Genomic DNA, 15,720 nt, shown 5'->3' on the forward strand with positions numbered 1-15,720 from the left:
GCTTTGATGGGGATCGAGCCATTGATCCTGCGTCCTGCCATTCTGTGAGCGTAGGCAGGGAAAAAGTGCTTGCCGCTGGCTTGTTTTGCATATCAATCAGTAGAGATGGTCTGGCCACTTGCGCAAATAGAGGGGAGTTCTTCAACTGGCAACTATTTCCTCTCTCACCGTCCATCTCTTTCCATCGGCCCTGGTCTTCCTACATCTCTACTTGCACATCCCGCCATCAATCCTACTTCCCTCTGTCCATTTGCCTCCAGACATCCCCATTCCTCCTTCCTCTTCCTCTGGCTGTTCCCCTCCTTTTCAGCTCCATGTGACCTCGGTGTAATTTCCAGAGAGTTGAATGGAGAGGCCGGGGGCTGCATCAGTGTCCAGTCTTTCAATAGCAGCAGTACAATGCAGACTGTTCTGGCTTGTTACCTCAACACACAGAGGAATGGCTGACTCAAAACTGGGAGGCTCGGAGCCAGTTGGGGTAACAGGGCAGGAATGTTAACTACTGGCTCGCACAAGACTAAAACGTGACATGTATCGCTCATTGCACAGAGAACTTCCACAGGGAATAAATAAACAGACTCTGCCCATGACAACTTTACTTGTTTCCGAACTGGAATGATTTGACCTTAATGATTAAGCTAATTCAATGTAAAGTTGGCCAATTCATTGAAGGGATAATGATTCGGCACTCCCGGCGAGACTAGAACCCTCACTAGAAACCCTGTTTGTTCTATGCATGTACAAGTAGTTGGGGATTAGTTAGCCATCAATCACATGTTAGAACCTGACCTAAGCAGATGCATAAAACGGATGGATCGGGTACTGACAATGTTGTGTCAAGGTTCCTTCCACTGTTCCTCTACATTCCCCCCCTATATTTAGATAAGATAACAGATACTTTGTGGGTATTTCATGCCTTTTGTCAGAAAGACAAGGTATAAAGAAGACAGGCAACAGGACCAAAAGAGAGAGCGGGAGTGAAATGCACCATCAGTCCCCAACTGGAGGCGAACCAGGGCAGTTGGTTCATTTATGGCAAACATCTTAATTCTAAACCACCAGGATTCTCAGTCAGGAGGTTTTTTTTACATTCAGACGAACAAACTACAATTTGTCATTCAACTACGTATAAAAGCAACTGTGTCTATACCCATTTCAAAGAGACGCACTTGAAAGATCCCTGATCTCTCACCAAGAATTTTGCGTCTTAATCATCTTCTTAGTGTTGATGCCATGAATCATACATATGGATCAAGGAGAACACTTTCAGACGGTCTCTCCAAGACATGTATGGGGTTGCAGTTGATCGTACACACGAAAAGTGATTAAAGATTCAACAAATGAGAAGTCCCAATCAAACAACTGGCCAAACGCTGTCTAAACTGGACATGGAGGTTTCAGACCCTGTAAGACGACCCAACAAGCATTTTGTTTGAATCATACTGATATATGAGGCCTCCATGCCCACGATCCTCACCGTTGGCTGGATTCACATGCACTTAGCAGGCATTCAGGATTTTAGCCCCCCCTTTTTGGCACTTGCAAACACTACATTGTGTTCAACCTCATTTGTGTCAAAACCAATAGTATTTCCAGTGTTGGGTGTAAACACTCACACATAAAAACACTCTGTCAAACTGGGAGGTTGCTAGACAAACACTAAACACTGTCTCCATCTCCCTTTAACGCTCCAATGGAGTCATTATGTACAGAGCTCAGTCTGCTTTGCAGATGAAACGCTGCACAAATCAAAGGAGAAGCCTTGTGCTTTACCAGCGGAGAGGCCGCATCTTAGCTGAAATAAACAAATCGTGGGGAGGGAGAGGGCAAAGAAGAGGGGATAAAATACAGGTATGTCCCTGGGGCTGGCTTTACCCATCTCTCATATAAAACAGCCTTGTCATGTCACAGTGACGGAGCGAGAGAGGGCGAGAGAGTCAGCGAGAGAGACAGAGAGTGAGAGGAGACCTGGTGGCCAGTGGGCAGGCCAGTGATTCATTTGCCATGTTAGTGTGCTATAGTGCCACGATGCCATCTTCTTTTCAAAGCTCAATAAAAGAAGACGCATGCCCATAAATCAAACAGAGTGGAAGGGAGGAGAGAGGAAGATGAGAGGGAGGGCTGGTCCCGTCGCGCTCCACTCAAGCCCATTTACGCCTTTTATTATTCATCCTAAACAAATATTATTCAGCCTAGTCTCGGAGGACTTTGGGAGAGGAGTGTGTTTTAATAATGAAGCCAGCTTCAGATTAAAGCACCCATTCTACTGAGTCCCCTAGGCTACTCAGATCCACTCCACTGCATGACTGCCACTACAAAGGCAATGTAATGCTAGCATTATACACTATTCTTACTCCATCGAAATGCCTAAAACTACATTAAAGGTTAAGTGGAAATGCTTGTTGCCAACGTTAAACATGGTCTGATGACAAACAAGTCCATGGAATAACTAATGGCAACCCATGTGCTGTGCCCAGTCCGCTTTCCTGACCTGGACAATTTAGTCTGGGTGATTTAGAAACAACTGAAGCACCCCGAACTATCCACACCATACACCTTCTAGCGATGACATGATACTAACAGATAACAGACCCGCTAGGCACACAAGGTGTCGGATTGAGAGCGGATAGACGCCCATAAAAGACTCTAACTGCTGGTCAAACCAATACAATTAATTCTAATACAGCCTATACTGCTGAGATAACATCATAGGATGCAATAAAGGCAGGACAGACAGAGCAAAAAGTAACACCATGACCTTTTGACCTGCTTCCACCTGCCTCCACTATAAATCTTACAAGTCAACGGTTGTATTAATGATCACCAGGACAGTGTTGAGTAGAGAGGGCCTGCTGAGACAAACAGGTAGAGAAAAGAGCCTACAGCCAGCTAGCAGCTCTGTTAATGTAAAAGCCAGCATGCTAACATTCTCATAAAGACAATGCTAACATGGTGATGTCTAACAGGTGCTGTTTACCATGTTCACAATCTTAGTTTGGTGTGTTAGCGTGCCAACATTCGCTAATTAGAACTAAACACAAAGTACAGCTTTGGCTTAAAGGAATATAGAGGTATTTGGTCATAAACCAAAATACTGGACACATTCAAATTGATCAATGATGTTCTTCGGGGATCTTCCCTTCATGAGATAATTTCAATCGAGACCAAAGTGGGGACATTGCTATCCCTAAAGCAACACCACAAACATGGCTGACAACGTAGCAAATAATTCATATACACTGCACATGATACTGTAATTGCATGATCTAATTCACAAGCTAAAATGCTAATAAAATGTAAATGAAAGGCATACTGTATGAATTATCCGACTGTGAAACTAGACCAGACTTGCATTTGCAGAGATTTCTTTTACCAAACACACACAGAAGGCTGTGGGAGGTGTGTGAAAGTTTACAGCACAAGTGTGAAGCCTCATAGTAGCAGTTACCTCAGTTAAAACCTCCCACGAGCAAGAGGCACATGAGTCCATAGTTACCGGCTGTTTGTCCCCTTTGGCGTCTCTCTGGCAGGAGAGGCAGGCTGCCATCTCCTTAGCCAGGCAGGCCAGCTTGTCTTTGAGGAACCGTCCCAAAGTGAGCAGCACGGACCCCAGGAACAGGTCCTTCTCCTCAGCCTCGCAGCCGGATGGCCAGAACCAGCACATGGCCAAGAGGGAGCAGAGGGCCTGGGCAGGCGATTGGTCCCGCATAAAGAGCTCGATTAAGGTGGTGAGATAGAGGCACGGTCTAGGATCTTCATCATCCACCATTGGGGCTACGATTGGTATGGCTACCTCCATGTCCGCACCAGGTTCTCCTGGTGTGGTCATTCCGGCCAGATTTGGGTCATGTTGGATCTAGGTTCCTGTTATTCCCTCCATCGCAACTTCCTTCAAAGTTTTTATCTCCAGCTCCTTCTTCTCAACATGTTTACGGTGAAGCAGACTGACAGGAGCAGGCTAGCTTTAACTGCGCTGACAGCAGTAAGCCCAGATTATTAGCCTGCTCACGGCCAGATGGCGGCTGATGAGCTTAGTCATAATGCATACACATACACACACACACACACACACACCTCTCCCTAAATTACCCCCATCCCACAGACAGACACACCAGGCGGGTAAAATACATTCTCTAAAGTTTGGGAAGGAGATGGATGTAGCTCCAAGGAAGACAGGATCATGTTTGAAGATGATACAACCCAATATCCGTAGGCATCTAGAGAATCTTTTTGAAGTCTAGGGCCCGTGATAAGAGAGGAGAATCGAAACTGAATAATTCAACTTTCTGTTAGTCACACATTTTTAAAAAGTGTTAAAACACCTCTCAGCCTCTTCGTCCACTGAGACGAGCAAAAAAAAAGGGAAGGTTGAGAAAAGAGACAGAGACTCGGCACAAATGTTGGAGTCTACCAAAGCATCTGCCTTATTCTAATTCAGAGAGGCAAAGTAACATGACGACTTATAATGAAGTGCATCCAGACGAATCTCCCTGTACTGACAGCCAGACAGAGGACAGCTCCAGTCATAGCCCTCCTCATAAGTCCATTTAAATGCTCTTACTGAAAAGTCCAGTCCAGACAAAAGCAAAGAGGCTTAATGTCTGTCCACTTCATAACCTTTGGTTTAATAACAGACTGGCTGCTTTACAAATTATTTACAGTTATATTCAATCTCCTGATTAATTAATTGAGTAATAATTTCACATGAACATTTTTAACTGGTTGCATCAAAGTTGGGCAGCAACTAAAGTTTATTTTCATCATTGGTTAATCTATTATTTCTTATCATCATGGGGGAAAAAAGAAAACGCCAACGCAATTTCCTAATTTCCAGGTTCACAGAACAAAGCTTTTGCACGCCTGCGGAAAACAGCTGCATAGGAGAAGACAGAGAGTAGAAATGATTAAAAAAAAAGAAATTCCTGCTCACTTCACTTGCAATCAGGAGAATAATACCTTTTATGCAGATATTTTAAAGACCATCTTAAAAAGGTTGGTTGACCCACATAGATAAACTGTTACTATCATAGCAGACTAAGCAAACTAGCAAATATTCCCAGTGGCTGGAACTACTGAAATCTTTTGCATTTTATATGATATGGTTCTTTAATGCATCCTGGTGTGCGAGGTCCCTACAGTCGCCTGGAGCCATGTGGTGAAACCAGACCATGCCAGATTACTTCCCACATAGTTCCGTCTGTCTACTGGGATCAGCTGATGCAATATAGATGCTTGTGTTCACATGTGTGCGTGAGGGTGTGTTGATGATCTGCCCCACTGCAAATCCCCATCAAGTCTGTACTGAGGCCTTCCAGTTGTTAAACTAATTGAGATTAGGTGGGTAAAATGGATACAGCTATTCGGATTTTGCCTATACACATCCTTATGCCTGCAGTACATCACTACACCAGTGCAACGCATGTCAAATCAGTTCAATTGGAGGTTCCTCGTGGAAGTTATCCACAACCAATTCAGTTGTCTTCTGCAATTGATTGGTTAAGCTCATAATGGTACTACAACTTTGCGTTAAACCAATTGCTATGGTACTTAATAGTCAAAAGTATCATAAAGTAACTCACAGGCACTGGATCCACGATCAGAATCCAGATGGTAAAGAGAATTGTTAACTGTGTGCTTAGTAAGCACTTTTTCCCGAAAACACCCTCCAACGCACGCATCTCTCTTGTGTAATAAGCGTAAATTGGAATGCAACGGACCAATTAATCAAAGGTAGTCGGTCTAGTGAGGCGGCCGATTACAATGTGTGACAAGAGGCTTGAAATTAGTCCTTCCCTTCCATCCATCTCTATTGACTTTCAGAGCAGCCGTGTGCACGCATGCGTGCGCCTATATACTGATACATGGCTGATTTTCTACCCGGTGACTCGATTTCTTTCTCTCCGCCCCAAAGAACAAACTGATGGCTGTGAGGTGATTAAATCCTGCTCTTTGCGACAGAAAAAATCTGATGTACCAGCACAAATATCTCACCCCGTATTTTTATTTATTTCTTTGCCGCCTTCACAGTGGCTGATTCTCCCTGATGGAAGCAGATAGCTTTTTCCTCCTTCTGTGCCTCAAATGTGCACGTACGCAGTGACATAGGCACACACATTCATAAACCTCACACACATACACACACACCTATCTTCCATTCTTCCATTCATTCCTCAGTAAAAGACAAACGGCAGGGAGCTGAGCATCAGCAGCAGTGGTGCAGTGCAGATCCCGGCGCAGTGGGACTGACTCATGTCGCCAGGCAAACAAAAAGAGAGGCGAATAGAGCCAGAATAGAGAGCGGAGAAGAGGGCAAGTTGTCCTCTCTAATCCACCTCCCGGCTGACCTCGGGTCAAATGCTGCGCATCATCTTCTGACACAGGCAATTAGAATAAGCCAGAACAGCCAGGGCAATTAGAGATGGTTTCTGGATATTTAGTCTGGATTTGCTGTTGATGAATCATTAATGAATTGAGCGCAACACGACAGCCTATTCTCATTTTCACTCAGCCTATATTATATAATGAGCAGGTCGGTTGCCAAAAATTTGCCAAACGATGCAAGAGAAGGTAAATATGTACACACATTGGCTCACACGCTTCCAGCCATGTCTACATCATTAACACATTGCTTTTTACTGATGACCACACACACACTCATTACCGCTCCCGATCAGCATACACACTCGGCCGTATTACATTAACACGGCGCTGAGGCGTAACTTCCGGCAGGCCAGGCTCACGCTCAGTTTAATGACTTCAGTAAAGTTGGTTTACATATCAAAAACCTGACTGGATATTGGACAACAGACGGGACAGGCATAGGACTGCAATCTGCCATAAACCATGAGGGCCGACAATTTGCCGTATTTATAGAGGAGATATTTTTCTACGACTGATTTGAGAGGCAATTTTATTGATTGCAGGGTAGACACAATACAGGTATCATGCCCTCTTCACCTACTCAATGATGGGGTGCCACCACTGGTACCAAGCTAGAAAATGCCTGTGTTGAATATAATCCCCCAAACAAACTACTGTAGCTTTTAGAAGAATCACGGGCATGTGTTTTTGAGTGAAGATGAGGACGCCAGGAGTATTTTAGACGACTGTTTCTTCTGAGAGATTTGACTTTACCCCCCCCCCCCTCAGCATGCTTATTTTCATGTGTGTCTGTAGGAGTGTGACACAGCCTCTCCCCTCCAGTCCACATGACAGTAATAAGCTTTGTTTATACCTGTGGCTATGACGGAGTTTCCTAATTATGGTAATGCAAAGGATTGGTGCCAGTCTGGATTCTGACAGCCCCACAGCTGCCACAGTGAGTGGGCGCAAACACACACACACAACAAACACACACACACACACACACTCACGCAGACACACACAAGGCAACGTGCACACTTTTATTTAAAACCTAGGAGGAGAGAGGGGTACCATGTGTGGAAGTAGAGACAATAGACATACAAAGACACACACACTCTTGCTCCTCCTACCTTGCTGTGCTGTATAGGCCTGTGTGCGCAGTGGGAGTGACCATCCTCCAGTCCTACACACAAGGAGGCTTCTCCGTCAGCTGCAGAGCACACATCTGGAGAAAGACAGAGAGAAAGAGTGGGGACAGTTTTTACCTTTGTGTGTGTGTGTGTGTGTGTGTGTGTGTGTGTGTGTGTGTGTGTGTGTGTGTGTGTGTGTGTGTGTGTGTGGTAGCGTTTAAAGCTCATGCCACCCATCGCCGCATCTGTACTGTAGTGGTTTCCGCTGAAGCACATCTTTCCACTGACCACAAAGCGCGCACACACACACACAATGCAGGCTAGTTTTAGTCTAAAACAACTCATGGGCGCCTGCCAGTCGCATAGAACTTTTAAATATGTCTCCAGTCTAAAAATGGCAATGGCATTCAGTCGTCCCAAAAAAAGACAAATCCTAATTAAAGACTGTTATCTCTTTCCTTGTTCAAAAAACAACCCAAAAATGGTCTTGTAGATAGAAGTTCAGCGCTGGATTTTCCTGAAAATCCCACCTCATCAAACGTACATTTGCATAATAAAACGTCGCTGTTCAAGGTCAAACTTTCTAGCAGTCGGCACATGAAAAGACTTTATTCCTGATTGTAGCCTGGGAGGCGGGCCAACATGGCAGCGAGAAACAAAAGAAAAAAAACTTATGGACATCCTGCGGAGCTGCAGAACGCCTCCTTCTTAACCCAACAATCATCGTCAACCAAATGTCAGACTGCTGAGGCAGAGATACAAAAGACATCAAGTCATCTGTATCTGAATCTCTTGTCTCAAACGTTGGCGTCAGGCTGAATGAATCAACATGACAGACGTTTTTTTTCCTCCAGGAACGCCATCATGAAAGGCAGACAAGTGTTAATTCCCCACTGTTGGCGTTTACCTCCCTGCCTCCCCGTCAGCCTGCCTGGGATCATACGCCCTCTAGAGACGGAGACGGAAACTGCAGGCGCTTTGATCACACCACTTACTGTAATGAGGACTTCAAGTCATTAATCCCTTTGTGTCCAATTATGGCTGTAGTGGAGGAAACACTAATGAATTACTATCATTATGATGATACCCGAAATGAAATTTGCTGTTTGTTTGGACCGTTGTTTGGAGAAGAGTCAATAAAAAAAAAGGCACGCAATATGTTCTGCAGATTTTGAAGGAGAATGTCAGTATCGCGATTTTTGGTAAACTTTGATATATTTAATTAGAGCAAAGTTGTTTCGAAAGAAATCCAGCGAGGCGCAGTGCATATGATGAACTTCCAGCATCCTGTCTGCAAGTCATAGTCTTTTACTCAATTTACAGTGCTCTGCTGACTGTGACTTCCTCATAAACACCACAGACAATGAGACAATTTTCCATGATTGTAGTTTAAAATTGTTGTTCTAATCTAATCAAATCAGAGACCGTATCAAATTAATACAAATAACGACCATACCAGATATTAAAACTAGTTAATGCCAGACATAATTTTCTTCTCAGAGTTTAAGTCCCCTTACCTTTCAGCGTAACAAACAGACGAATGTATCTTTATCAGCTGGGTATCAGCTGCGTCTGTCCAAGCGTCATGCGCGACCTTACTGCTCAGTCGTGACACCTCGAATCTGTGGTGAGTTTAAACCGAGCTGACAGGATACTATACATCCACGGTGATAATGAGCCCTGTGTGGTCAAAAGCCCCCTCAGGCCTCTGCTATCCTCCAGGATGCACAGAGCTGTGAAGCTGCATCTGGCGCTTTCTCCTGCTGCTTTTCTTCTTCTGACAGCAAAAGAGTGAACGAGTCTCTTCTCTCTTTTGAGGAAGTAGAGATCTGAACGAGGGCTTAACTGTAACGGAAGTGTGGTTGCAGTTTTGTGGTTTAGGTGATAAAACTACTGTTTTATCAGCAAATTCTGCTTGTGTGAGCAGCAGGAGTAACTCTTCAAGTTGAGATGGACACCACTTTCTTCAGAGAGCTCCGTGACGACCCCTGCCAATTTGCCTTTTGTCCACCTGTTTTTGTCGGATGGGGCAGGCGATGATGAGTGCTATCTGGAAAGGCCGAGGCCTAATGCTCCAAATTTACAAAAGGTCTGGCTGTTATTATTGCATCATCAGTCGGTGTCACAATTTCCTGGTTTCAGGGTTAGGGTCAGCCAAAAGTTCACAAAAGAACTCGGCTGACCACAACAAAATTATGTCTTTCAGGCAAGTGTATGCACAAGCGAACCCTCGGCAGTGCAGCCTGCTTGAACATGACAGAAACAAACAAAGTGACACTAAAAGTTCATACTTTTAGAACACACTGGAGTTGCCCTTGCAAAGTATGTATGGTAGCATGAAGTATGCATCCAATTAAGACATGCTACTCCCTCTCATCACTGCGCCGTGACCCTCTTGTTTATACAAACACCGCAGATCATAGTGCAAAGTATTTATTGTCTGTGCTCTCTCACTGGCTCAGTCAAAGGGACGGATAGTCCACTTCGCAAAGGATTTTTGATGTCGAGATGCACGCTGGTTTGCATACTGAAAAATGCAACTCGATGCAGTAGAACATCCGGAGTTTTTCTGACATGGAAAATAGTTTGTTTGGATATGTTGCAGCTTTGGAACCTCTTCCATTCTTCCCTTTACTTTGCTGATCATCACACAATATCACCACTCAAGCACAACCTACACTACCACTGTGTACCACTACGCAATACCACCGACCTTCACTCTATACGTGTTTTACTACTTTTGTTTTGTATCGATTATTTCATTTCAGTCTGCTTTATAAAGTAGGTGAATTAAAAAAAAATGTTTAAACTCATTTCTATTTAATTTCATCAAGTCAAATGCATTATATAACTTTTTGAAACAGTGTATCCACCTTATTGAAACCCTTGTAGATGGTGTTTCCCACTTCATGGCGTTACAAGCCAGGATGAGACAACCAATGTCCTCAACCCTAACCGCTTAGGATATCCAATAGGTGGACCTTCCTAGATGTAACACATTTCAAAACCGATCATACAGCGAAAGAATACAGTACACATAGCAATGTGACACAACAACACAGAAACGCGGGTAAACTGGGCCTTACAGTAAGTTGGATCAGTGGCAGATCCAGGCTTTTCACAGGTAGACTGACACGGCTTGCTTACAGAGAAAACTGTTAAACTGGTGCCTTCATATTGTACACAGATCTGAGAAAGTGCTACCCTGATGGGTGTGCCAAGCATTTCACAGCAGCTAAAATTTCCCTCTCTCTTTGTGTGTCTCTCTCACCATCTGTCACACACAAGGGACGTTAACAAACTGAAACTAGAGGCTGGATGACTATTCTTGACTATGACTATTTACTGTTCTGTTTTTCTAGAAGATTGTTTTTCTTACTAGTAGTACTAATATACAGACACCAAGACCTAGATCTACACATGTTTTAGCTGTTCTTTTAAGCACCTGAGGAGGATTTGGCTCGGTGGTGCTTGCTGCGAACCTCCTGGTTTTGTATGAGAGGAGGGGCCGGGTGGTTGTAGGCGGCGGTTGGTGGCGGGGGTCCGTCCCGTCTCAGGCTCAAGTGCAGGGTTTGTTCAGCAAACAGCGTCTGGATCAGCGCCAGGTCCAGGCTCGACACGGAGCGGCCGTTCAGCACCAGGATCTCGTCGCCAGGACGCAGACCTGGGAGCACAGGCGAATGTATTGTGAGAAAAAGAGTATGTGATACTGTCATTGGTGGCTCCGGGTTTGTTTGTCGTTCTCAAGTGAGTGGGTACCTTCGTTGAATGCCAGTCCGTCGGGGAGTACTTCGCTGACAAAAATCCTGCTATTTCTCTGGCTGTCTATGTGCCCTGTTACTGCAAAACCTGGTGGACGGAAGAGAAACAAAGATGGTGACAAATGCAAACGAGTGTAAGACCAACAAAGAGGGGTAACATTACAAGTGTTGCTAATGAAGTGTACAAACCACACACACCAACACACAAATCAGTCCACATGTATGGCCGACTCACCATAGTCTCCACTGCTGCTCTGTCGACTCATGTGCAGCGTAAACACATTAACCGGGACCACCTCCAGCTGATCATTGACCTACAGGGCGATATTAAACAAATCGACACACATTAAATAAACACGGATAATGAAGAGCACTGTGTATCTACGTGTGATTTCTGCCCTCCTCACCACATCACGGAGGAGCTCTCCGGGGGCCACGAGTCGCACCTCCGTGTTCTGTCCCACTCGTCTGTGCAGGCGGAGGAAGTGGAGGCCCGGGTCCAGCTGTTTCACCTGCGTACACAAGAGTCCCTTAATGTTCAGCGCGCCCTATGCACAAAAACCATCCGGCATATTTCATGGACCGGCGCTTAATCCGACAGCTGCTGTGCGGCCGAGGCGTGAATTATTCACCGGCTTTACACTTAGTGATGAGAAATTTGAGGTAAACAGGAAAAAGCTTCGCCCAAGGGACCGTGGTGTTTGTGCGTCTGTGTGTGCGTCCATCTATGCAATCATTGTAAGGGGACATTGGATGAATAGGTGTGTTATTTCAAACCCTTGGGAGCATAACACAACAGGATGCGCTGCTACAGATGCTTCAACAAAGATCGTCAAAAAGATCACACCTGACGCAGCTGAGAAATTTCTAGAGCGTTATCTTCTACGCACGTGATCGACCTCAACATTACTGGAAAGCGCGCTTTCTCGCCACCAAGTCTGAACGCCAGGAAAGTGTCAAATTCTACAAGTCAACTGAATCCAAATGACATCACTGATCTTCTTTGTTAGGAATATGTCACAACAGTTGTGGTGTCATCATTTCCCCGCAACCGGCCCGCTATCCCAACCTTGCAGGCTGCAGAGAGAAGGTCGGTGGCTGTCTCGTCTCTCCTGACGGGAACTTGGACTGTCAGGCCGTCTGGCATGTGGACACACGTCAGCACGTCTGTGGCACCGCTGATGCTGTCCCACACACCACCCTCGGGGGGCGACATGGAGTAGATGTTGGTCAGCACATCCAGCCTCTGTGTGGGAGAGAGGGCAAGAAGGGAGGGTGAGGATAGATAAGAGGAGGAGGGGGAGCGGTGTTCAAAGGAGGAGAGAGAGAGGAGAAAAGGAGGAGGTAAACAGAGAGAGTTGGTGAGAGAGAGAGAGAGAGAGAGAGAGAGGAGAGAGAGAGAGAGAGAGAGAGAGAGAGAGAGAGAGAGAGAGAGAGAGAGAGAGAGAGAGAGAGAGAGCGGGAGACTTTGAGTAACGGCACACAAATCAATACACTTCCATTAGTTTAAATACTTGGCAGTGGATCAAGCGGCGGATCAGAGATGTCATACAATTAGCCTCTCAGAAATTCATTTGACAACATAGACGGCAGTTGCTCCACATAATAGTCATCATAATGACCGTGTACACAAGACGATTGGCAAGGGTCGACTGACAGGTCCAGACGTCTGGATGGGATCCGCGTGGCTCCCAAGGACTAATTGGGTTTGAAAAGCCACAAGAGTCATTTTGAGGAGAGTGATGTATCGGGACAATTTATTTAAACGTCAGTCAAACTTTCAGATCCGCCATTCGAAGGTTATCGTCTGTTGGTGGCATTAGGAGTGAGGTTTGAGCTGGGTATTAAGGCGCAGTTGGGGTGGGGGGGGTTAGCCCAACGCTCGGCCTCCAAGGCAGTCATTTAGGGGTTTTGGTTGCGACTCTGTGTCTCTGGAGGGAAAAGCGCAACTGCTGCGTTGAGGGGCTGTGGGATACGCCACAGTGCAGCCTAGGACCGCAATTATCAAGGCCCTCAGTCTTGAGGAAAGGCTCAATCACACCAAATGCACTGAAACTCACGGGCTGAAGAAGAGAGTGATTCAGCACTTCTGACAAAGACGATATGACTTCTCGGTTAAACTGAGACACGGGACCGAGAGGGATAATTGCATGAGTGAATAGGTCTGGATATATACAGCAACGTTTGAAATGAATTACAAGATCATCAAAAGTGAGAGTGGTTTGTGTGTGTGTGTGTGTGTGTGTGGGTGTGTGTTATGTGTGTGTCTGAGGCTTTCTGTCTGATGTGCGTGTGTGAGCTTTTTTGGCTGCTGCCTGCTGTTGATGCATCACCTCAAGAGGAAAAAGACCTTTTTCCCTGCCAGACAAAAAGCCAAAAGGGACAAGCAAAGACCTCTGATTCAGAGCATCACTTAGCTCGGCATACACACAAGTGCTCAGTGTAGCTCAGAAAAACACACAAACATTTGCCTCATTTTCCCTCTAAACGTTCCCTGACTGATTAGTGCCAAAATAAAGCCAACCAATGTTCTTACGAAAATGTTTTCCCCAACCTGTAGGGATGGAGGAACACAAGGTGCCACTTCAACAACCACCCATTCCTCTACCTCTTTGGGGATGTGAGGTCATGCTCGCAAAAGGATGAAAAAACAAGCCGTCATGGCAACTGGTTGCATAACCGTCCTGTTTGTGTGACCGGAAAACTAAGATTTGGTTGCCTACGCCAACCTGACCAGCGGCTGACTAACACTGTACACTCATTCATGTTCGGGGAGGGTTGCAACGTGCCGACGGTTGCCTGGTCAACGTTCCGTGAACAACTGCCAAGAGTCCGGCCCAGGCACGCGCCGGACTTCAACAACGGCTCTGTGTGGTGAGATGCGTGGGCTATTTACGTTTGCATTCAGCCAAATAATTAAATCCAATACTTCAGACTTTCCTTGTCAAGTGTGGAAATTATTTCCAAGCGAGCTGTCCTCCACCCTGGAGCTTCTAAAGATGGAAGCAACGGACAGTTTCTGTTCCACTTAGCAACTGGACGACACAAATATGACCGTGAATAAGACACAGAAATGTAGTTGAAGACAATTTCATCTATTAAAAGGGTATTACTCTACATTTCCTCAGCGCTCCACCCAAGGTTCCTCTTTCCACAGCAGTGACACATCTTTCTACACACACACACAAACGACAAGGTGGCAATCATGACCACCCTAACAGGCGCCCACTGTTGGCTGTTCCTCAGAAATGACCTCAAAGTCAAAGCTGAGGTGAGTATCTGTGAGGAGAGGTGGTGACACAGAAAGGGGAATCAATATGCCAGGGACAGGGAGTGCTGGGATCATAACCACCAGACGGTAAAATCGTGTAAAAAGGTAGAAACACTTGTCTAAGGTGTTATTTCATTTCCAGAGAAGAGGAGCGTGAAAGGAGATGGAGCAAACCTTGATTCTCTTAACCCTTAATCATTTTACATAACCGTGCTATGGAATTTAGTCAACAGCAGCACACATTTGTGTGTATTTTCAAATATGTGAAATTCCCGAGTGTGAGGTTAGAAAAAATCAATGTTTAAGTAACATAAAGTCTCTAGTCGTGTCATCTTTTCGAGCCTGCGTAGGTGGTGTCAATGTGAACTCTTTTTTTAACCTCTATGAAGGCCATGACAGCCTCCAGATAACTGACAAGTCCATCCCATAAAGATGTTCGTGTCTCTCTTCTATATGCAACAGACACAACCTACAGCTAGGCAGTGTCAGCACATCTTCATCCTCTTAGTGGATAAAGATGGTTGGTTAAAATAGCGTCTGACAGACACTGTGCAAAAGTGCACACGAGTCATAAAACTCCGGCAAAGCTTAGGCTCACACATATAGACACTCCAGGTCGGAAGATTAGTGGAAGATGATGCTTATTAGAGTAATTCAAGATATCTGAGGACAACAGGCGAGAAGCCATAAGACAGAGATGGAGAGCTTTATGTGTTGACAAAAATCAATGGAGCTGTGCTTTCCTCCCCGTCTCTCTCCGTCTCTGCTTCCCAGCCTGAAGAGTCTTCATCCCCACTAAATCAAACTGTTTTCCACGTCCAAATCTAGGAAAGATCGAAACGCTTGACCGCATTTTTAAGTGACATTAAAGCGTCGACCCAGTGAAGGCCATTATTGTTTCCTCTGACCACTTCCTGTTCCGAGTCCATTTCAAAGTCCTTAATGGGGCCAGTTTTAACACTCGCCACATTCACCACAGACCCATATTATGAATCATTGCATCCTGTGGAACAGCGATCTTCCCAACACCCGTCCAGCTCTGTCTAAAAGTGACCATTATGCTCTGTCAATGCCCAAGTTCATCTGTTCGTCAAGAGGAGGGCTTTTGATGATTTGAAGATTTTATTGGAAGGGACAAACAGCTAAAGATATTTAGAGATACATATTGTCCTGCTTCCTATTCACATGGAGGACT

The 15,720-nt window shown here is 45.3% G+C and overlaps 1 protein-coding gene across 5 annotated transcripts in view; it reads right to left on the bottom strand.

Moving 5' to 3' along the window:
• The window catches only part of tiam2a (TIAM Rac1 associated GEF 2a), a 74,768-nt gene that overhangs the window by 16,800 nt on the left and 42,248 nt on the right, over positions 1-15,720 (bottom strand). For all 5 annotated transcript variants that reach the window (XM_030443378.1, XM_030443375.1, XM_030443377.1 and 2 more), the window contains 6 exons: positions 12,324-12,500; positions 11,662-11,766; positions 11,490-11,568; positions 11,253-11,342; positions 10,939-11,157; positions 7,494-7,588 (listed from right to left, as the gene is read on the bottom strand). In XM_030443378.1, the coding sequence (XP_030299238.1) occupies positions 7,494-7,588; positions 10,939-11,157; positions 11,253-11,342; positions 11,490-11,568; positions 11,662-11,766; positions 12,324-12,500 (765 nt within the window). The remainder of the gene's footprint in view (positions 1-7,493; positions 7,589-10,938; positions 11,158-11,252; positions 11,343-11,489; positions 11,569-11,661; positions 11,767-12,323; positions 12,501-15,720) is intronic.

The sequence above is a fragment of the Sparus aurata genome, chromosome 16, assembly GCF_900880675.1.
Source record: "Sparus aurata chromosome 16, fSpaAur1.1, whole genome shotgun sequence".
In the NCBI taxonomy this organism is placed as follows: Eukaryota; Metazoa; Chordata; class Actinopteri; order Spariformes; family Sparidae; genus Sparus; species Sparus aurata.